Source organism: Barbus barbus, assembly GCF_936440315.1.
Source record: "Barbus barbus genome assembly, chromosome: 41".
Lineage (NCBI taxonomy): Eukaryota > Metazoa > Chordata > Actinopteri > Cypriniformes > Cyprinidae > Barbus > Barbus barbus.
In genome coordinates this window covers 14424701-14446848 of record NC_136719.1, presented here as the reverse complement: position 1 = coordinate 14446848, position 22148 = coordinate 14424701, and the positions used below count along the sequence as shown (strand labels likewise).

At 37.2% G+C, this 22148-nt stretch overlaps 2 protein-coding genes and 1 pseudogene across 4 annotated transcripts in view; 2 read left to right on the top strand and 1 right to left on the bottom strand.

Annotated features, from left to right (window-relative positions):
- Nucleotides 1–976: 976 nt before the first annotated feature.
- On the bottom strand, nt 977–8786 carry LOC306860523 (chloride channel protein ClC-Kb-like; annotated as a pseudogene). Its single transcript has 19 exons — nt 8630–8786; nt 8392–8522; nt 8036–8190; nt 7769–7840; nt 7621–7668; nt 7410–7486; nt 7147–7287; nt 6611–6695; nt 6375–6476; nt 5918–6002; nt 5656–5820; nt 5465–5534; nt 4745–4849; nt 4399–4615; nt 4109–4242; nt 3856–3926; nt 1266–1346; nt 1115–1167; nt 977–980 (listed from the first exon to the last, which is right to left on the bottom strand). The product of its transcript is annotated as a chloride channel protein ClC-Kb-like (transcript).
- Nucleotides 8787–13214: 4428 nt separating this feature from the next.
- LOC306860707 (heat shock protein beta-7-like) lies at nt 13215–17128 on the top strand. Its single transcript, XM_079402540.1, has 3 exons — nt 13215–13641; nt 15590–15723; nt 15804–17128. Exons 1-3 carry the CDS (start codon nt 13476–13478, stop codon nt 15981–15983), a joined length of 480 nt encoding a protein of 159 aa, XP_079258666.1. The 5' UTR covers nt 13215–13475; the 3' UTR covers nt 15984–17128.
- Nucleotides 17129–17208: 80 nt separating this feature from the next.
- LOC306860473 (zinc finger and BTB domain-containing protein 17-like) overlaps nt 17209–22148 on the top strand; it is a 13028-nt gene continuing 8088 nt past the window's right edge. Inside the window, exon 1 of one of the 2 annotated variants that reach the window (XM_079402207.1) lies at nt 17209–17327. The gene's annotated coding sequence lies outside the window, so the exon portion shown is untranslated. The remainder of the gene's footprint in view (nt 17328–22148) is intronic. The other variant, XM_079402208.1, reaches the window with a different exon arrangement.

Sequence of the window (22148 nt, the reverse complement as noted above, 5' to 3'; positions counted from 1 at the left end):
GAATGTCTCCCTTTTGTTTTTTTCGGATCCCAAAGTGTATGAATCTTCGAGAATATATATTCTGTTTTATCAAAAATTGGTGGAGGCACACAATTTGTGAAAAATAAATAATAAAAGAAGTTTGCTTTGACCCTGGACCACAAAACCAGTCATAAGCAGAACAGGTATATTTGTAGCAATAGCCAACAATACATTGTATGGGTCAAAATTATTGCTTTTTTATGCCAAAAATAATTAGGATATTAAGAAAAATCATGTTCCATGAAGATATTTTGTAAATTTCCTACTGTAAATATTTCAAAACTTAATTTTTGATTAGTAATATGCATTGCTAAGAACTTCATTTGGACAACTTAATTTTCTCAATATTTAGATTTTTTGCACCCTCATATTCCAGTTTTTCAAATATTGTCCATAACAAACCATACATCAATGGAAAGCCTATTTAATCAGCTTTCAGATGATGTCAATTTAAAAAAAAAATCGACCCTTATGTCCAAGCTTCCAAATATTATCCTTCCACTTATGGAATAACTGATGATAAAATCACCCTTGTAAATTAGATTTTCATTAGTCCCATAAATCTACATTTAAAAAAAATATTTAAAACTACATTTTAAGGTAGATCAGAGTCCTAAAATGAACCCTTTTGTAAAATTTTGCCATAAACAGATATTCAGCAAAGTGTACTGGTGGTGTATTTTTGTTATAAGAATTAGAATACATAAAATATTGGACACTGGAGGAACTTCATCCCTGTTGTACCCTACTAAATTGCTGCTTCATTTCAAAAGATGTCTTTATTATTTCACTATGAATAATTATCCACATAATGGTCCGAGTAAAATCGCCAGCAGATGAAATGATTATCAAAATGTGAAGCACAAACTGATGCCTGTCCTGGGTGTGTGATTCTGATGTCTGAGCTAACTGTCCATGCATCAGACTTCCTTCGCCATCTCTTCGATTATTTTCTTCATCTGGAAGAAAAATTAGGCATCATAAGAACATTCATACATATAGTCAGTGTGAGTGATGTATTCATCAGTATTTGGTTTGTGTATGGCTTTATGAGTCTGTACTAGTTTGTCCTTGTGCAGACTGCTCTTATCACCTCTCTGTTATAAACAGACGCTGCTCACCCGTGACACTCATGATGCAATGAGCCTGACAGAACACACACAAACACGCATTATAGAGGGACACTGGAAAAAAAAACATACAAAATGTAAATATGAACTTGCTACCATTTATTCTCACTGCACCTGCTTTACAGTGCTTTCAGGAGCCAGATGTAGCCGCACAGGTTGAATAGAACATACTTCCTCTAGCTGTTTACTTAAACCCTACAAGAAAAAAGATTTAGTGATGATGAGAAGCAGATACGTTATGTATCAATTTTTTGAGCCGAGAGGATTTTGAATGTAACTTGAAAAAATGGTAACACTGTACAATAAGGTTCCATTAGTTAACATTAGATACTTCATTAACTAACAATGTGCAGCAGATTTGTCACAGCATTTATTCATCTTTGTTAATGTTAGTGAATAAAAATAGAACAGTTCATTGTTCAAAATGAACTTTATTCTAAAGTGCTACCAAATTTACTAGATAAAAATTTCATGCTTTTAAAATAAATTCATATAATAAATTTAAAATAAAAGAGTCTCGTATTCTTCAGTTCCTTTGCTTAATTGCTAACAATTTGATCATTTTACTTGCCCGTAAGACAACTTTAAAATTTTTAATTTTAAAGAGACAATTCACCCCAAAATGTTGAAACGTTGTTACAAACCCATAAGTCCTTCATTCATCTTCGGTACACAAATTAAGATATTTTTGATAAAATCTGTGAGCTTTCTGACCCTGCATAGACAGCAATGCAACTGACATGTTCAAGGCCCAGAAAGGTAGTAAGGACATCGGTAAAATAATAATCCATGTGACATCAGTGGTTCAACCTTAATTTTTTGAAGCTACAAGAACACTTTTTGTGCACAAAGAAAACAAAAATAATGACTTTATTCAACAATTTCTTCTCTTCAGTGTCAGAATTCGCTGCGCGTTCACAATAGTACCACAACGCATGTGTGTGCATTCCTCTGCTTGTAAACAAGGCTCAGCGCATCTGGGTTCTGGGCAGTCGTGGCCTAATGGTTAGAGAGTCCGATTTGTAACCCGAAGGTTGCGGTTCAAGTCTCAGGTCCAGCAGGGACTGTAGTCTCTTCCACCTTCAGTGGTACCACGATTGAGGTGAGACCCTTGAGCAAGGCACTGAAATCCCAGCTCTCAATGGCTACCCACTGTTCCAGGTGTATGTTCACGGTGTGTGTGTGTTCACTACTGTGTGTGTGTGCACTTGGATGGGTTAAATACAGGGCACAAATTTCGAGTACGAGTCACCATACTTGGCCACACGTCACTTCACTTAATTTCATCAGAACGCCAGCTCCTACATCAACAGCACATGCGTTGTGGTACTGTTGTGAATGCACTTCAAAGACTGACATGGAAGAGAAGAATTATTGAAGTGTTTTTTTTGTTTTCTTTTCTTTGCACACAAAAAGTATTCTCGCAGCTTCATAACATTACGGCTGAACCACTGATGTCACATTGTCTATTTTGATGCTGTTCTTACTACCTTTCTTGGCCTTGAAAATGGTAGTTGTGTTGCTGTCTATGCAGGGTCAGAGAGCTCTCGGATTTCAACAAAAATATCTTAATTTGTGTTCTGAAGATGAACGAAGGTCTTATGAGTTTGGAAGGACATGAGGGCGAGTAATTAACGGCAGAATTGTTTTTTAATTTTTGGGTGAACTATTCTTTACGGCATGTCTCACTATTTAGAGTTGCATGAAGAAATACTATGTTTCTATGGGATGATTCACAAGTTTTAAAAGTTCACCTCAAACTGAAAATTCTGTCATCTTTTACTCTCATGTCATTCCAGACCTGTATTGTGTAGTTACTTTCTTCTTAAGATATTTTATAGATTGTTTCAAGTGTATATGGCCTACAGTCAAACCAAAAAAAATATTCAGACACCAGATATAATTTTTTATATATATTTTTTTTACTAGTGGGTGCAGGACACTATAGTTCAGGTGAGGATAGCAAAATAAAGTAAACTGTGACATATCATACCCCAAAATTCTTCATACAGTGGACTACCAGTAAAACTGATAAAAAATTTGGGATCAAAAATTATTCAGACACTTTGACCTGACCATGTTTTGCTTAAGTGTTTTTCTTTAATTGCTAATGCAAACTTTTTACACCACAGACTGAACAAAATGAAGCATTGCTTGGTAATTGGTTGACCTAAATTGGTATTGTCTAATCAGCTGACAGCTATTCAACCTAATTCATTACATACCTTTCTATCAAAGTTATCTGACATTATCAAGATAAATTTGTTTTGACACAGTTTAAGTCTGAGTTCTTGCCATATTTTATTACCATTTTCTAAACTATAGCGAATATGCTGTCATAATGTGAGAAATGTTGAAAGTGTCTGAATAAATTTTGGTTTGACTGTATGTAACGCAAGTCAGCAGGGTCCAAAACAACAATGAACTCCGCTCACTGTCTTTTGTATTTGCAAAAAAACTAACAAAACAAAAACAAACAAAAACTTAGATGAGACACAGTGTCATTGGACAAACACGGCACTCATGTGCGAGTCCCCCAAAAACGTTAATCGCGTGTGTTTACATAGGAAGAACCAATTAAAAACCAATTAAAAAGAATCCAGCCTCTGAATTGAAATGCTTTAATTATTCTTTAATTATTTTTATTGTTCTTTCAGTAACTTTGCACAAATATTATGACTCAGCACATTATGGATTCAATTACCTAATTTCTATGCTGATGCAGACACTCATGCAGCTGTGATTTGTTGATCGTACCCAGGAGAATAGAGGAGTCTGGGAGACAAGAGAAAAAGTACATGGCAAAGCCAGCGCCTCAGACACGCAATCATTTGGCCTTTGGCTCTTATTGGCACACATTTCATTGGCTTTCACTCTCTTCTGTCAAGCAACAAGGTGCCATTAAAGTCAAAGAGGTGCAATTGTGTGGTTGAGCTGGTGATATTCGTTAGACTCACTGTGAGAGTCCACCACAGGAAATTTATTGTCTGCACTGTCGTTTAGGATGTGCTTCAGACTCGCCAGTGTCTGTGTCCTCTCCAGAACAATTCCTGCTGGGATCACAAACTGCTTGATCTGAACATTGGCCAACCTGTAGGAGAGCGTTCATGATGAAAACAGTTTACTATCCAGCCATCACTGCCTTGACGTCTCCCCTCAGAATCTTGTCATCTCAAGAAAAATGCAGTTTAATTTCAAGTCATAACATGGTGGAGCCTGAAGGCAGACGAGCAGATGGTTAACTCACTTTGGACAAGCGCGGATGAGAGATGGCAAGTGCGGGAGCTGTTTAATAAGGGATATGCCATCGCAGAAAGATGGATGGTGCTTCCCACGAGCCACTGCATTGGATACCAGTGTGGCAACCTGAGTGGGGATGGCGTGAGAGCACTGGCCGGTCATTTCCAGAGCCAGTAGGGCAGGAGAGAGAGTGTGTGTCACAGCCCCAGAGAAGGCAGCTGCTCCTGTACACACATAAATGCACAGCAAAATATGGCCCCATCAATACATTTAGACAGGCCTTATCTTCTCTGTGAGCCTGCAGTGTTGATAATCCACTGTCAGAAATTTGACAGGATAATAAGTTTGTTTACCTGCTAGCGTATAGCCGCCCGGGTTTATCAAACTCTGTCCTGATGAGATTCCATCTGAGAGCAAATAGGCCGAGCCCTCGCCTACCAAACGCCCCACCGCAGCACCTAAAACAGACAAATGCTGTTTCATTGGGGCTTTTTTCAAATACGTTTTGGTCTGGATTCACTGAAAACTGCATATGGTTAAACTAACATTTAAAATAATAGATTATAAACTATTATAACCATATTTTGCCAACTACCATTGAGTGTAGATGGCTGAAGATATTTAGCAGAATAAAGGATTTTATTTCAGTTTGTTTCATTTATTTAATTTAAATTTATTTCAATACTTTGTTATATTTTATACTTTTATTTTTATTTTTGTACATTTTATTTTTTGTTTTCAAATTTTTATTTTCTAAAAACAATTTTTTTCAAATACATGTTTTTCAAAATTAATATTTTCATACATTTTTATTTTTAAATTTTCATTTACTTTTTCAAATATTCAAATATTGTTATTTATTTGTTTCAGTACTATATCATATTTTATATACTACATATTTATTTTATAATAATAATCATAATAATAACTTTGGTTTATTTTTATAAAAAAAAATTCAATATTGTACCATATTTATATTATACATTTTATTGTATTTTAATTACTATTATATATTAATTAGTTTTTTTTTTTGCTAGAATGATGTAAATCGGTAATATGGCCTAATTACCTACCGTAAACAAATACTGGCATGAAATAGCCAGCAGGTAAAGGCAACGTACAAGCCACAACCAACAGCCCAACCTTACAGAGAAATCATGAAATCAGCTTATGAGAACTTTTTTAATCTCTTGAACAAGCAGTTTATGAGCACAATAATAATTATTGCTACTTAATTGCTACTTTATACTTAATTTAATTTCACCTTTGTGGTAATGAAAAATCCTAGTATTCGGAAGTAACTCTTGCCAGGTGGGTTCCATGCCTGCCAGAATGTTTTCTGAGGTTCAGGCAGGGCAGATGCATTCTGGGAAACAGTGTACCAGGAAGTGCCATCTAACAGTGAAGTAAGTAGCTGCTTCATTGTGAGCTGTTAGAAAACAAGGAGAAATTGAAAGTAAATACATGAACAGTGAACATGTAAGTTTGATACACTGCCAATATTCTAGAAACAGTTCTATCCTCACCTTAGCAGCTATGAAATGTCCCGCTGAGTGATAAAACGCAAAGCAGGCGAGGAGAAATGCCACTATGGCTGAATAAAGTGACTTTCTGGATAAGATTACAAATACAAACAAGAGGCCGCTCTGGGTTAGATCACAACAAATATCTCCAGGCATCCAATCAAAAGACAAACATCTGCTGTCAACATACAGCGGTGTCCATAAATCTGAGACCATGTTGCAAAGCTAGGATTAAAAATCGAATATAATAAACCTGTAAATAGCATATTTTATGAATGAAGACATAAATATTTAAAGTTACACATTGCTATTCTGAATTTAATTCTATTAAACTTGAAAAACAAATGCAAAATAGAGGCACTAGTGCTCTCACGCATTTAGACCTCATCTACATAGAAAGAAAGTCTATCAAATTGTACAATATGATTTCCAGTCTGTGGGAATAAATCTTTCATCTCACTCTGTTGCCAGAAGTCTGCTGATGGGTTTGTTTGTTTTGACAAAACGCAGAGCCCAGCGATGACAGAATAAATAAATACAGCTGAGAATACTGCAGAACAGCCTGAATCAGAGGAAAACATAATCAGAACAATTACTGCTTCATGAATGCTAATAATATAACCCAAACCCTGAGGTAACAGATATGAGTAAGGAGTATTTAACTTATGACTGTCCATCACCAACATGAGAACTTACCCAAGCAGAGCGAAAATAAATATTACAAAAGGCTGGTAGGGAAGATCAGAAGAAAAGCTGGTTTTAAACAGGGCCTGGATGGTTTCTGTGAACATACATCAAAGAAATATTGAATCAGTTCTCTCATATATCCTTTTAAATTAAACCAGATTACATTAATGTGGTGTGATACTTTTAGTTCAATCATATCAAAATCAGATTCATAGCATCTCTCAAGACTGATCTAATGGCCTTAGAGCCCCGTGGTGGATAAGATTACTATGAAGACACAAGTAGCATCCATTAGGGGGCGCTGTAGGTAGTGTAAACCTCTCACCTTGATCTCTACCATATTCCTACACCTAAACCTAACCTTACCCACAAGTAATCCCTAAAAACAGAGGAACAGATAGATGAATTACACTGATGCACAGGCACCAAACACTGATTGAAATCCTAAACTTCACAAAAATTATAAACTGGTTCTTGAAATCTGATTGGTTAATCACAATGTTGTTCCAGGGTCAACAAAGATGTTGACCCAGGACATGTCACACTCAGCAATATCAGGTTGTGCATCTCTATACAGACAGAAAGCAGTCTGAAGATGATTGCTCCGCAAGCTGCTGCAAAGAAGCATGGACAATAATCTCTGACTGAATAATGAGTCCCCATCACTTCTATACTGAAAAGAACACCTATGACAATGAAACAGATAAATATACAGGGAAAGGTCAACTGACAGACTGACTGACTGATGAGGTACAGTTAATAACTTTTGTGTTTGTTTAATACTAAAGGATAACACGGACCAACTCACCAACTGACTCGCGCCCCAAAACAGCTCGCGACGCCCACTGCTGACGCCACAACCAGCATTTCTCCTTTAGCTGCTCTCTGAATGAACGCAGCCACAAGAGTCATTAGCATACGTAGCCTTTTATACAATTTCAATCTGGTTCTCATAATGGAAAATGCAAGCGGGCTGCATGGTTCATGTATTGCAGTGCTATTCAGCTACCTGTTTTGACCTGACTCATGAACACACCCACCATGATCGATAAATGGACAAATGGACCCTATTGAGATGATAATTTGTACTGCAAAAGGTCAATATATTCAGAACGCCCATTTATCCATAGCTCCACATCCTCATTTGCATGTAAGATAGGTTATTACCACTTTGCCGAGAAACACTGTGCTGCCCGAAGCTAGTGTGCATATTAGAACCAAATGCACCAGTCTGTCTGTCTATACAGTATCTATTATATATATATATATATAAAAGACATGGTGGACAAATAAGACAAATTCTAATTATAAGCAAATATTAGGTAGGTCTAACTGCAATTTAACCTTTTAAATTCAGTGAATATATTTACTTAAAATAATTATGGAAAATAAAATAATAATAATAACATGCAAACTGATTCTCTCATTTTTTACAGTGTACAGATGAATATCTAGCTGACATGCAGAGAATGGGCAGATGCTATGGGCGAAGCTGGTGGACAGAGCACAAAGACAGGCTGGGTAAAGCGTCCAGCAGAGGAACTGCAGCAGGTGGTGACCCTTCAGACATTTGTACAGCCATTGGTGAGCTAATAAGAGAGAAGGATGAGGGCTGAAGTTTAACAATGCACGATAAATGCAAGAGCGTCTAAGGTCAGGCCTGTTTTTGAAAGACCTTGCCCCACTCAGCTGCTAGAATGCTTCAGTACTCAAACAGTTAACCGACCCACTTGCATCTGTATGTAAATTGTGTACGAATCATTTTTGAGTGACATGGTGGAACCGCTCACCATTCAGCCGCTTGGCTACAGACATATCCATGAAGAAGCTCATTAGAGCGGTGATGATCCCTACAGGGCATAACAGTACCACTCCATGCTAGCAAAAGACACCAGAAACTTCTTCACATACATCACACACTCTGCCCAAATGTAAAGAACATAAACTACATCTGATAACTATTGAATTTACGGGATTGAGGCTTGATAAAGTGAGATCATCGATGACAGAGGAAACGATCCACCTTACCTCTGATTCATAACCGCGATTCTTGCCATGGTTTCCATGAGCGCTCATTAGAGCTGATCAGCTGTTCTTCCGCCTTATCTTGGTCTGTCTTATCTTCATCGGTGCACCGTTCTTCATTTTCTTCAAGACGCTTTACATTTACACAAGTCTCATCCATTGTCTAAAATGCAACATGTTAGTTATTTTGATGAATGTTGGTGACCAAACAGTTGATTGATATCCATAGTATTTTTTCCATACTATGGAAGTCAATGGCTACCGTCAACTGTTTGGTCACCAATATTCTTTGTTAATATCTTCCTTTTTTTCTCAACAGAAGAAAGAAACTCATACAGGTTTAGAACAACTTGAGGGTGAGTACATGATACACATATAAAAAGAGTCCAGTATACTGCTTGGTTACAGGCATTTGTTACCATATTTTTTTGTCATAATCCTTATTTACCTTGAATGTTCAAAGGAAATAGCTTACTTATGTATTGCTAAATAAAGTGATATGGCAACGCTGTATGGCAACCACTCACTGTGCTTTTAATCCACAAACTCTTATTAAAAGTACAATTTTAGCAGAGTTAAAATCATAAAATAATAATACAATAATCATTGTTTCATGTCCACACATTTGTCATTTTTGGTGAGTTACCATGTAAGAAGCACATTATTCCTAACAATGAGAAAACATACTTAGGAAGTTCCAAAATATTGCAAATGATTTAATGCCAACCCAAAGTAATTTGAAAACTAAAAAATAAACTTTAAAGAGAGCTCACCTTTCAGCCAGTTGACTCATTCCACATGAAAGACCGTTGAGGTCAGAATCAACTCTGGCATTATCAGATGTAGCTTGAAAGGAAAATTAAGCTTTAACTTATGGTGCACGTCCTCTCCAGCTTGCCTCTGGGCAGCCACTGAATTGGAACAATGTGAAATTGAAGTTTTCTTTTATGTTTTCTCTGAAATTCATTTTGATCACACAAATGTCATTGAGACAAAGCTCGTTGTGGCCTTTGGAACTTTTAATTAGGAAGTTAATGAAATCACCTGTGATGTGTTATGAATCTTTGTTGTTAAGGCCGAGACAGCAGAAAGTGATAGAACCCGGCTGACCTTTAGAATTGTCATCAGGACTCTTATAACACTTGCACGCTTTAATGAGCCCTGGTGACATTTCTTAACAGGTGAAAAGAGAAGCATGAAAAGTGTACCAAGCTTTTCTCACGCGTTGCATAATTTAGAATGTGATTACCCCCTTATATGGTCTCTGTTTGAACACTAATTCACATTGCATTAACCTTTGTTCAAGGTGAAAGTAATCACACACACACCACACAAATTATTCACTTGACTCAATGTCGCACACAATGCTTAATTTCTTCATTTCACACAGAATTTCCAAATCACACAGTGCTGTGGTGGAAATACTTAATATTATAATTTCATCATGCAACAGTTCATTCCATTAAGCTATTTCAGACCATAAAACCAATAATGCATAATTTGGGTCCTGTATTTCACACAACCAGCATCTCAATCCTTTACAAAACAAAAATACATGGTAAAAACTGAAAAAAGATAATGCAATATATAAAATAATAAATTTCCATATATGGGAAACTAGTGCTTGTATTTTTCAATATACTGTAATATATGTATAGACCACGTATTGATGCATATAAATATATACAACAAAGAAGAAACATGCACTGCATTTTTACATGTAATAGCTTTATTGAAACACTCAATTCATTCTTTTTTATAGCATTTCATATATGAAAACATATGTGAGAGTAAATAAGAACTAAAGTGTTTACTAAGAACAAATATATTTTTTTTTATTTTTAGACAGTTGGATGTTTTATTGAAGTCATGACAACACAGTGGGTTGAAATTAGATTTGATGTAACTTAAAGGGTCAAGTGATATAATATATGGAAATATATCACAATATATATTTTAATTGCGTGAATATTTCACACACATTACTATGTGAATGTGACTGACTATGTAGTACATATAGTTACATATATAGTTATACACACAGAACCATATTTTATCACATGTACATCTTTATATTAAGAAGTGTATTCCATATAAAATTTTATATATTAATCATTAGTCTTTTCAAACAAAGAGCAAGATTCATTAATCATTTCCATGTTGTTTACACACAAAGGCAAGCAATAAAGGCATTACTGTTACACATGCTCATATAATTTCACATGGGCTAATGCTTTAATAATGATGGAGCCACTTTGGTGCACTCTTTGTCTTATCGACAATTTCATGTCCTTTGGTTTTGGATTCTTTTCTCTAGCGTTATCCCATCATTTGTGACACAACCCTCACTGCAAACTGTGTGACAAAAGGTGGAATTTCAGCTTATTTGAAATTTAAAACTCCCTGATCATTTTGGAATTGTTTTATCCCCACTGACAGATTAAATCTGTTACTCCTTGAGCAGTGACTGGATCACAGGGTGAATATGTGTGAAATGTCACAATAATAATCCTTCCCTCCCGCCATGACTGATGAGTGGCTACCCTCTGCCATTCCGCATTCTGTTCATTTTCCTTGTCAATTTCCATTCGTTTTTCTCAGATGGGTCCAGACACCAGTGGTTATTATAGAATCATGACAGCCGCAAATGCAAAAAAAACAACAACAAAAAAATATATATATTGACTGAGGTGTGTGGATGCCACCAGGCTATTTAAATGCATTTTCTTTCTCATCTCAGCCTTTATTATTGTATGATTTGTTTTGGTACTATAATTTGAGACTCAGTTTTGTGTATTTACAACTGCATTGTTCTGTCCCTCAGTCCTAGCAAAACAAGCCATTCACACTGAGCAACAATGATAATCCAATATTATGTAATGACCAGCAGCCGACAGAATCACAAACAGTGTAACACAACACAAGCTCTCTCTCCCTCTGAGCTTCCATGTATGTTTACATATATTGCAAGGGACCTTGGATTGTATAAAAAGTGTTTCAACATGCATACATACCAATAGTAATATATGAACATGTACTTAAAGACAACTAAAGCCTTGGCTTCTTTATCTTTGGTTATAGTTACAGAAATATCATATATATATATATATATATGCTTGTAATAATTATGATGATGCAAGGCTGCATTTATTTGATCAAAATACAGTAAACCAGTAATACCGTGAAATATTATTAGAGTTTAAACTATCTGTTTTTTATTTCAGTATATTTTAAAATGTAATTTAATACTTTAATGAGCACCAATAATAATTGAGCATCATATTAGAATGATTTCTGAAGAATCATGTGACACTGAAGACTGGATTAAAATAGAAAACAGTTCTTTTAAATTGTAATAATTTTGTAACAATATTGTGCAAGAAATGATTATTATATATAATATTATAAGCAAACTAAAACTATATTTTGGTCTTCACAAACCATTATGTTTATTCATGCTGTTACAAAACCGTTCCCTGAGGGCTGTCCAATGACATCCATAAACTAGCTGAATACTTGGGAGGATATCAAGTGAACTTTCTGAAGTGAGCTCACACTAAGCCTGAGGACAAACTGTGCTAGTCGCGATTATACTGTTGACTGATTAAATGCTCTCGCTCTCTCTGTTTCTCTTTCCAGCACAGAATCAAATTAGAAGAGCTTCATTGGTGACACAGGCTGTAGGAGTTAATGTTTAAAGTTTTTTGCTTGGATTTAGACAATCTGTGAAAGTCTTGAAAGTGATAGGATATAATGTGATTACATGCCACGAGAGGCCATTAAATTGGTCATTCTGGACAACACAGAGGCTCCAAAGAAATGTGAAAATATTAATGCCTTAATTGCAGTTATGAACATCTAAATTCTGTCATCGACCCTCATGTCATTCAAAACCTGTATGACCTACTTTCTTCTGCAGAACGCAAAAGATGTTGTTAACCAAACAGTTAAAGGATATCTAAAAATATTACCTTTTACCAGTGCATTAAACTGCATGGGAAAATTAAAGGAAAAAAATACATGCAATTTCTTCAATGAGCAGTAAACCAGCACCAAATTGTCTATTATTAGCAACTCTCCTCCGAAAACAAATGCCTCCTAATCCATTTTCCTAACGTCATCTGTCCCTCAACTTCACGCTCTCATCAACATTCCTTTCATCTTTCTGTTAACCCTCTGTCTGAACTTTCATTCCTCAACATTGTTGTTTATGCAGAGATGATGAACACCCTTCAGGACATGTGTTGACTGTAATTTTCTGATTGACAGCTTCTGACGCCTCTTGTGAGAGTGCGTTTGCAAATCACGGCAAAACGCTGTGGATGGCAGGCTAGAGAGAAATGGATGGAGAGCACACAGAGCAAGAGAGGAAGGGAACGGCTATTTCAGGGAGCGAGTGTCTGGAATGCCAGCTGTTGACTCAACCAACCCCCCCCCCCCCCCCCCCCCCCTCCGTATCTCTCTCCCTTTCCTATCTTTGAGTCTTTGTCAGAGCCCCTTTCTCAATCTCGAACCCTCATCACACAAAACTTTTCCGACCACTGAGCCCCTCTCCCTTCACATGATAATTATAGCACACTGTCATCCCACAATTAACACACATACATAGAAGTAACAACTCTCAGGCTAGACCCAGCATATAAAAGACAGTCAGACAGACAATAGCCACACCAGAGAGACACAGCTAATAGAAAGAGTGAGAACGGTTCTGAGGCTTGAGAGTGGATTTATACAGTGTTTTGAATAAGGACGGTTCAAAACTACTTCATTTATAAACTCAGTGCTTACTGTATCACTTCAAAGCTGTGACTGGATATTGATTTAAGGCAAAGAAACCGTCTAAACACTAATGAGTGCGACCAACTCTGCTTATCGATCGGAGCGCAGTTTCCACCAGACATCCTCCTCATCTTCATCCTCAACCTCAACAAACCCATACATGGAGAAGAGCCGGGGACTCTTCGCTGAGGACTTTGGATCTTTCATGTGTCCAAAAGATGCTTTGGGATTTCCAAGTGAGTTATTAAGCCTGGTTCCATTTTTTAAAGGATATTTACAGCCTAATGTAAAATAAACTGCTTTAACTAATTATTTAACTAATTAACTTTTTTTTTTTATTTGTTTTGAGGGAGAATCAGAAATTATTGTTTATATTCACATCGAATACATGGTATATGAATTTCAAGACTGCATGATACATTTGGCTGTTTGTCTGTGTGGAATGTGTATGTGAAGACATATGTATTTTATATTCACAGTTGCATCCTTGTATAGTGTAGAAGTGTGTGTAAAACACAACAGATATACAAGGGCACCTGGGGGGCAGAGAGAGAGGGTAACATAGGAAATGTTTGGGCCAGAGCCAATGTGGTGACTTCACTGTTGGGGAATGACTTAACAGTGCAAGGGCGGTCTGTTGCCGAGCGTAATATATATGGATATGAAGTGCTGGTCTGAGATTCACCAAGGCACATTTTCACACATCATTAGAAAGGGATATTAATGCACAGGAATGCCCATTTGTAACATAATGGTGCTTGTGTAATGTAACTGAGAGTATATGCATGAGATTTAATGAACTCTTTGGTGGTCTTAGGCCATTTTGAACAGAAATATTTTATGTTGTCACTTAATCAGATTTTATGTTTTTTGGCTTAATCAGAATTTTGCAAACCTTGATGACTTTCACGGCACTTTCTACACGAACACACACACACACACACACACACACACACACACACACGGAAAGAGCAATATTCTGTACAATCTACGAATAAGCCATATTATAGTAGTTTTTGATCATGTCTATATGTATACACTACCAGTCAAAAGTTTTTGGACAGCAACATTTTTAAGGTTTTTAAAGAATTATCCTATGCCCACCAAGCTGCATTTATTTGATCCAAAAAACAACAAAAGCAGTAATATTGTGAAATATTTTTACTATTAAAAATAACTGCTTTCTATTTGAATATATTTTAAAGTGTAATTTATTCATGTGATTTATAAGCTGAATTTTAGCATCATTACTCCAGTAACATGATCCTTCAGAAATCGTTTTTTTTTTTAGGTTTCTTTGATGAATAGAAAGTTCAGAAGAACAGCATTTATCTGAAATATAAATATTTTGTAACATTATAAATGTCTTTATCATCACTTTTGATCAATTTAATGCATCCTTGCTAAATAAAAGTAATAATTTCTATAATTTCATAATAAACATAATGATTTAAATATACTGACTCCAAGCTTTTGAATGGTATAGTGTATTCATAATTGAGGAATACCCAAAATATTATTACTTTAATTAGTTTCAGTCACATAGAATGCATTTAAATATAGAATAAAGTTGTCCATGAAGTAAAAAAAAAAAAATGAAGGGGGAGACATGGACATGGAATTTTGATTTGATTTGATACAGTTCTATATGCTTGGCTGTATGTTATTTAATGCTTCCGCTAATTAATCAGGAGACCATTAAGGTGCGATAACATTAGTCTGTTGTCGATAGTGTAGCGAATCAATGCATGAAGCACAGATGACAAAGAAAGTCACTTTCAAACCAAGCAGCTTTTTGTTAGTCAACGTAGCATATGCAGTGTGACCAACTTGAACCCATTGTGAAATCTGTGTGGAGAAATCTTTCGCAAAATTACAGCTTGAATGGATTTGTATTGAAATGATTGAATTTAGCCTGTGAAAATTTGCCAAACAATGGTACATGTGACTAAACCTTTACAATGTTGGCTAATAAACAATCTGCCTAGCAACAGCAGTGCAATACTTAACAGTAATAGGCCAATTAATATTTAAATCCCAAATATCTGTTTTTTTATACACAATATAAAATTGAGATACAAGATGGCACCAGTTGTGTTTGTATGAAAGAAGAGAGAGCGAGCTGGCAGTGATCCTATTACTGAGAGCCATATAATAATATTAGATTGTATTTTTTTCCATTAGACAGAACAGGGACAGTTGGAAACATCAAGACTCTGGGAGACACATACCAATTCACAGTGGATGTCCGAGACTTCTCTCCTGAGGATGTGATAGTCACCACCTCAAACAATCAGATTGAAGTTCATGCTGAAAAGGTAAACAGACACAGGCCTCTGCATAATACAAATGAATTTTCAGAATATTCATTTCCTTATGTATGTATTTTATTCAACAGCTTGCTACTGATGGAACAGTGATGAACACTTTTACCCATAAATGCCAGCTACCAGAGGATGTAGACCCCACCTCGGTGAAGTCAAGTTTAGGGGCTGATGGGACTCTCACTATAAAAGCACAGAGAAACACTGCAAAACTGGAGCACGCACAGACGTTCCGCACAGAGATCAAAATTTAGATCTTTCCTCTCCTGCTGTATCTATTTTCTTGTGATAAATGACCTTGATAATAGTTACTTAAGCCTGCTTTGTCATTCCTCCATGACCTTCTCTCATTACTTCTCATTAGACTTGGGTGGAATTTAATCCTGTCACATGTATTCGAAACATTTAACACAAATGCACTGCTAACGTCAATTCCCTGCTAAATATATATCCCCTTACAGTACACAGTGGGGTCCAAAAGTCTGAGACCACAAAGAACATCTGTGATTCAAAATCCAGTTTAAATCTGTAACATACCATTTTAGGATTTTGAGAGTATGAAAGAAAATGTATGTCTTTAAATTAATAAGAAATGTTTCAAGTCTGCACTATGTCTGTCACTAAAAGTAATCAGATTTGTTAGACTGATCACGTGACACTTTCTGCAGATGCTCAGATGTTCTTGCTTCCATTGAAGTAGTTGTCTAAGAATTTTGGAGCTTGTTGTATGACAAACAATCAGAAAAGAAACCTATTCATTGAACTGATTGTTATTATTATCAAAAGGTATATTTCTAACTGTAAAACTGTGTTGTGTTGGGTGATTTAAACACTATTCTAGAAGATAATAAAACCAGAACACCTTTATGAGTATTTTGAGCTTGGGTTTGGGTCTTGTCCTCTTCCATTACATTGGACAGGTACTCTGTGTCTCTGAGTACTTCTTCTATAAATAGAGTCGGCTGTTATTATTCAGTCTTATCATCTACTATTTTTGTGCTTTATGTCATCCATCAATCTGTCATTGTGTTGTATCACATAATGTTTAAACATAAACATGTAGGCCAAATCTGATTTGGAAACGTAATTTCTTTAATAAGCTTAATTTATAAGTAAATCCAATTATCTAAATAAGCAAAGAAACAGGCCTGCCATTTTGCCCAAAGCTACACAATGGTTCACTGAAGGTTTAGTTAATGACTAAAATGCGCACTAAAAATTAGATCTGCATAGGCCTATTTAAAACCATATTTTAATATACTCGTGGTGGTGTTTAAAATGCATTAATGACCCAATTCATAAAGTAACTGTGTTTTATTGTATAAATATTTCCTCCATCTGCTATTATGATTAGATCAGTGTGTATTTAATAACAGCTAAAGTTCGCCGTCATGTGGTCAAAAAAAAAAAAAGAAATACAGGAAAAGTTCGCGCATGCGCAGTTGAGCTTAACTTCCAGCCATTCGCTCGGCCATTATCAATCGATCAGAGAGCAGAAGATGGCGGCGCGTCGAGGCTGAGCACCGAGATCGATCACCGAAACACTCGATTGGACGGATCAGTCGGGGGGAAAGCTAGAAACTCGTCCGCTATATGAGGTAAAGAACGTCAAACAAGACGCAATCTTCCTATTGTTTTTAGAACTACTCTTCAGCTAAATCTCTAAACGAACACGCAGCTAAAATAAGCAAAGAAAAGGCAGGATTATAGCCCGCCTCTGTTAGCGCCATCTTGATCCAGCAGCAAGGCCAGGCAAACTGAATTAATCCCGGAGCTGAGAAACAGAAAGAGGACTCATAATCAATCCGCAACATCGTCACACATTCTTGTTGGGGAATTGCGCAGTTGCTCGTCAAATCACTTGTCAAATTTACTCACTGAAGCCAGACAATCAGACATCATTGTGCTCGACTCGTTTCGGGCTGATAATGATAGATTAAATTTAAATGCTGGACAAAATGTCCCGAGATACGCGTTTCAGTGTCGCACAGAAACACACACGGACTCTTACATAATGATGTTTGTTTATTTGAAGTAAATGATGAAGTCTGTTGGATGATTAATGTCTGACAATGAAGATGAACTGGATCATAATGAGAATAATGCACCATGGATGAATACTTTTGTACTGTAGATTAGATATTAGATAATTCTGTTGAAATGAGTACATATTATACATACAAAGACAATATTGAAAAACAATTGACTTCCCGTAACTGTACCATAAGAAGGGATATGGGTCCATTTATATAGACAACACATCAGTACAGTTTTGATTAGACTATGATCAAAGGGTCAAGAATAAATCTTCCGTTTTAGTACTTAAAATTGTGAAATTGCTTGCTTGGAAAAGTACAAAGAAGTTGAATCATAGAGAAGGAGACTTTCCCCTTATATTCAGATAAGTGGCAGGGTTATTGTAGTTAACAAAAAAAAAACTATTCAATTAATAAACTAATTAAATTCCTTTAATTTAATTAAATAAATAATGAAAAACTTAAACTTATTTTCTCTATCTAGTTGCTTTTTCATTTTATAGTGGGGCAGTCGTGGCCGGTTAGAGAGTCGGACTCATAACCCAAAGGTCACAGGTTCAAGTCTTGATCCCGGCAGGGATTGTAGGTGGGGGGAGTGAATGTCCAGCGCTCTCTCCACCCTCAATACCATGACTGAGGTTCCCTTGAGCAAGGCACCGAACCCCCAACTGCTCCCCGGGGCGCTGCAGCATAAATGGCTGCCCACTGCTCCGGGTGTGTGTTCACTGCTGTGTGTGTGCACTTAGGATGGGTTAAATGCAGAGCACAAATTCTGAGTATGGGTAACCATACTTGGCCACATGTCACGTCACTTTCACTTTACACTCACTGGCCACTTTATTAGGTACACCTTGCTAGGACCCCCTTTTGCCTTAATTCTTCATGGCATAGATTCAACAAGGTGTTGGAAACATTCCTCAGAGATTTTGGTCCATATTAACACGATAGCATCACACAGTTGCTGCAGATCTGTCGGCTGCACATCCATGATGCGAATCTCCCGTTCCACCACATCCCAAAGGTGCTCCATTGGATTGAGATTTGTTGACTGTGGAGGCCATTTGAGTAAAGTGAACTCATCATTGTGTTCAAGAAACCAGTCAAGATGATTTGAGCTTTGTGACATGGTGCATTATCCTGCTGGAAGTAGCCATCAGAAGATGGGTACACTGTAGTCATAAAGGGATGAACATGGTCAGCAACAATACTCAGGTAGGCTGCGGCGTTTAAACGATGCTCAATTGGTAATAAGGGGCTCAAAGTGTGCCAAGAAAATATCCCCCACACCATTACACCACCACCACCAGACTGAACCATTGAGACAAGGCAGGATGGATCCACGCTTTCATGTTCTTTAAGCCAAATTCTGACCCTACCATCTGAATGTCGCAGCAGAAATCGAGACTCATCAGACCAGGCAACGTGTTTCCAATCTTCTATTGTCCAATTCTGGTGAGCCTGTGCGAATTGTAGACTCCGTTTCCTGTTCTTAGCGGCACCTGGTGTGGTCTTCTGCTGCTGTAGCCCATCTGCTTCAGGGTTCGACGTGTTGTGCGTTCAGAGATGGTATTCTGCATACCTTGGTTGTAACGAGTGGTTATTTGAGTTACTGTTGCCTTTCTATCATCTCTAACCAGTCTGCCCATTCTCCTCTGACCTCTGACATCAACAAGGCATTTTCATCCACACAACTGCCGCTCACTGGATATTTTCTCTTTTTCGGACCATTCTCTGTAAACCGATGGTTGTGCGTGAAAATCCCAGTAGATCAGCAGTTTTTGAAATACAAGTAATCTTCACCACATCTAGATGCCTAAATGCATTGAGTTGCTGCCATGTGATTGGCTGATTAGCAATTTGTGTTACCAAGCAATTGAACAGGTGTACCTTATAAAGTTGCCGGTGAGTGTATATATATATATATATATATATATATATTTGTCAGGGATCCATCACAGTCACAACCACCTCCATCATCAGTCACCAGCTCCGACACACACCAGATCCCTGTCACCAGATTACCGATCACCCGCACCTGCAGCCACTAATCATCACTCCCTTAAATACACACGCCACTCTGACACTTATCGTCCGGTCTACCGTTCACTACCCCAAACTGTCACCAGACCCTGTATGCACTAACCTGTTTATACTTACCTTATACAGGAGTTCTCCTACGTATCTCCTGCGATTCCCCTGCGAAGTTTCCAGTCATCTCCGGTTCCCACTCTCCATCGATCCTGCGAGAGAAACTCACTTCAGTTCACAGCTAAGACTTATTGAACTGCTCCAAGCTTCAAGATACTCACCAGCCTTTCTCTCCACATGATCTGCACTACCTGTTAATAACCCATCCTGTTGTTTAACTCACCTGTTGTTCCCGACTCTATTTGTGACAGAAGACCGGACCTCAAAATTTGCCTGACACGATGGGCATTCTCCTCATCCCTCAAGACCCAGCAAACCAAATTCTCACATGTTTTCAGGATGGCATTCATTGGATGAGCACCTGTATCTACACTTTCCAGCAGGCCAGGGCTGGCGCCAAGGGCCATGCCCCCCCAAACGAGTTACTGTGCCCGCCACTTTCCATCCTTTCCCCTCCTCGCTGAACGTGATCGATTTCGAAAGCAAAAGTGAAACCGATAAAACAGCGCACATAAGAAAGCAATTGCATGCTTTAGCGAGCGTCAGCAGCTGCACGCGATCACAGATTGCACGCACGCTTCCCACCTGGACCGAACACCCCCACCACCACCCACGGTGTACATTTGAACCGGTACGGTACCAGTATTGGTACCTAAAATTTGGTACCAGTACCCAATGGTACCTTTTTTCGGTACTTTACTAATAATGTAATAACAAATGTAATATATATATATATATATATATATATATGTATATGTAATACTCTCTAATAAATGTAATAACAAAAACATTTATTTCACTGAAAAAATAAGTCAAAAACTCTCAACTTCAACATTTTGAACAATAGGGCCCTACAATTTTTATTTATTTTTTTTTTTTCTTCCAGAAATTCTTATTTTATTTTTTCTGATAGTCAAATGAAGGCATGAATTCTTTTTTTTTTTTTTATCAAATGAAAATGAAACCCTTTTATTTTTTTGGCAAACAAAGGTTTACTGTTAAAATTAATACATGGTAGAAAAATTGTGTGAATATTCATTTAAATTTTTTAAAATAATAATTGTATTTTTCTACAATTAAGTGGTTAATGTAGTTGTAGTAATTATTTTTATCATTTAATTGTTTTATTTAAATTTGACAGTAAATAGAATATATAAAGACATACATTATACTATACAAAAGTAATACAAGCGTAATATATTTCTATTTCATGTTAAACCACACTTTTATTTTGACAGGTTGCCGTGAAGTTTCTGTGTGTACTGTATGATATGATGCTAGTTTTCTCATGTGAAACGGTAAAATTCTCATGAATTGACTCTCACAGCCTGTAAGATCATGTCATCATGTAGTGAGATGCAGAGGCTGAAAATCTTCAGTATTTGTGTAGTAAACAAAACCGCATCTCTGCCATTCATAAATACCAAGGCTAGTGGAACATGCAGGATTCACATTTAAACCGTAGCCATTAAGGTCTAAACCGCTGGCCACAAAAGTGAGTACACCCCTAAGTGAAAATGTCCAAATTGGACCCAATTAGCCATTTTCTCTCCCCGGTGTCATGTGACTCGTTAGTGTTACAAGGTCTCAGGTGTGAATGGGGAGCAGGTGTGTTAAATTTGGTATTATCGCTCTCACTGTCTCATACTGGTCACTGGAAGTTCAACATGGCACCTCATTGCAAAGAACTCTCTGACGATGTGAAAAAAATAATTGTTGCTCTACATAAAGATGGCGTAAGCTATAAGAAGATTGCCAAGACCCTGAAACTGAGCTGCAGCACGGTGGGCAAGACCATACAGCGGTTTAACAGGACAGGTTCTACTCAGAACAGGCCTTGCCATGGTCGACCAAAGAAGTTGAGTGCACGTGCTCCGCGTCATATCCAGAGGTTGTGTTTGGGAAATAGACGTATGAGTGCTGCCAGCATTGCTGCAGAGGTTGAAGGGGTGGGGGGTCAGCCTGTCAGTGCTCAGACCATACGCCACACACTGCATCAAATTGGTCTGCATGGCTGTCATCCCAGAAGGAAGCCTCTTCTAAAGATGATGCACAAGAAAGCCCACAGACAGTTTGCTGAAGACAAGCAGACTAAGGACATGGATTACTGGAACCATGTCCTGTGGCCTGATGAGACCAAGATAAACTTATTTGGTTCAGATGGTGTCAAGCCTGTGTGGCGGCAACCAGGTGAGGAGTACAAAGACAAGTGTGTCTTGCCTACAGTCAAGCATG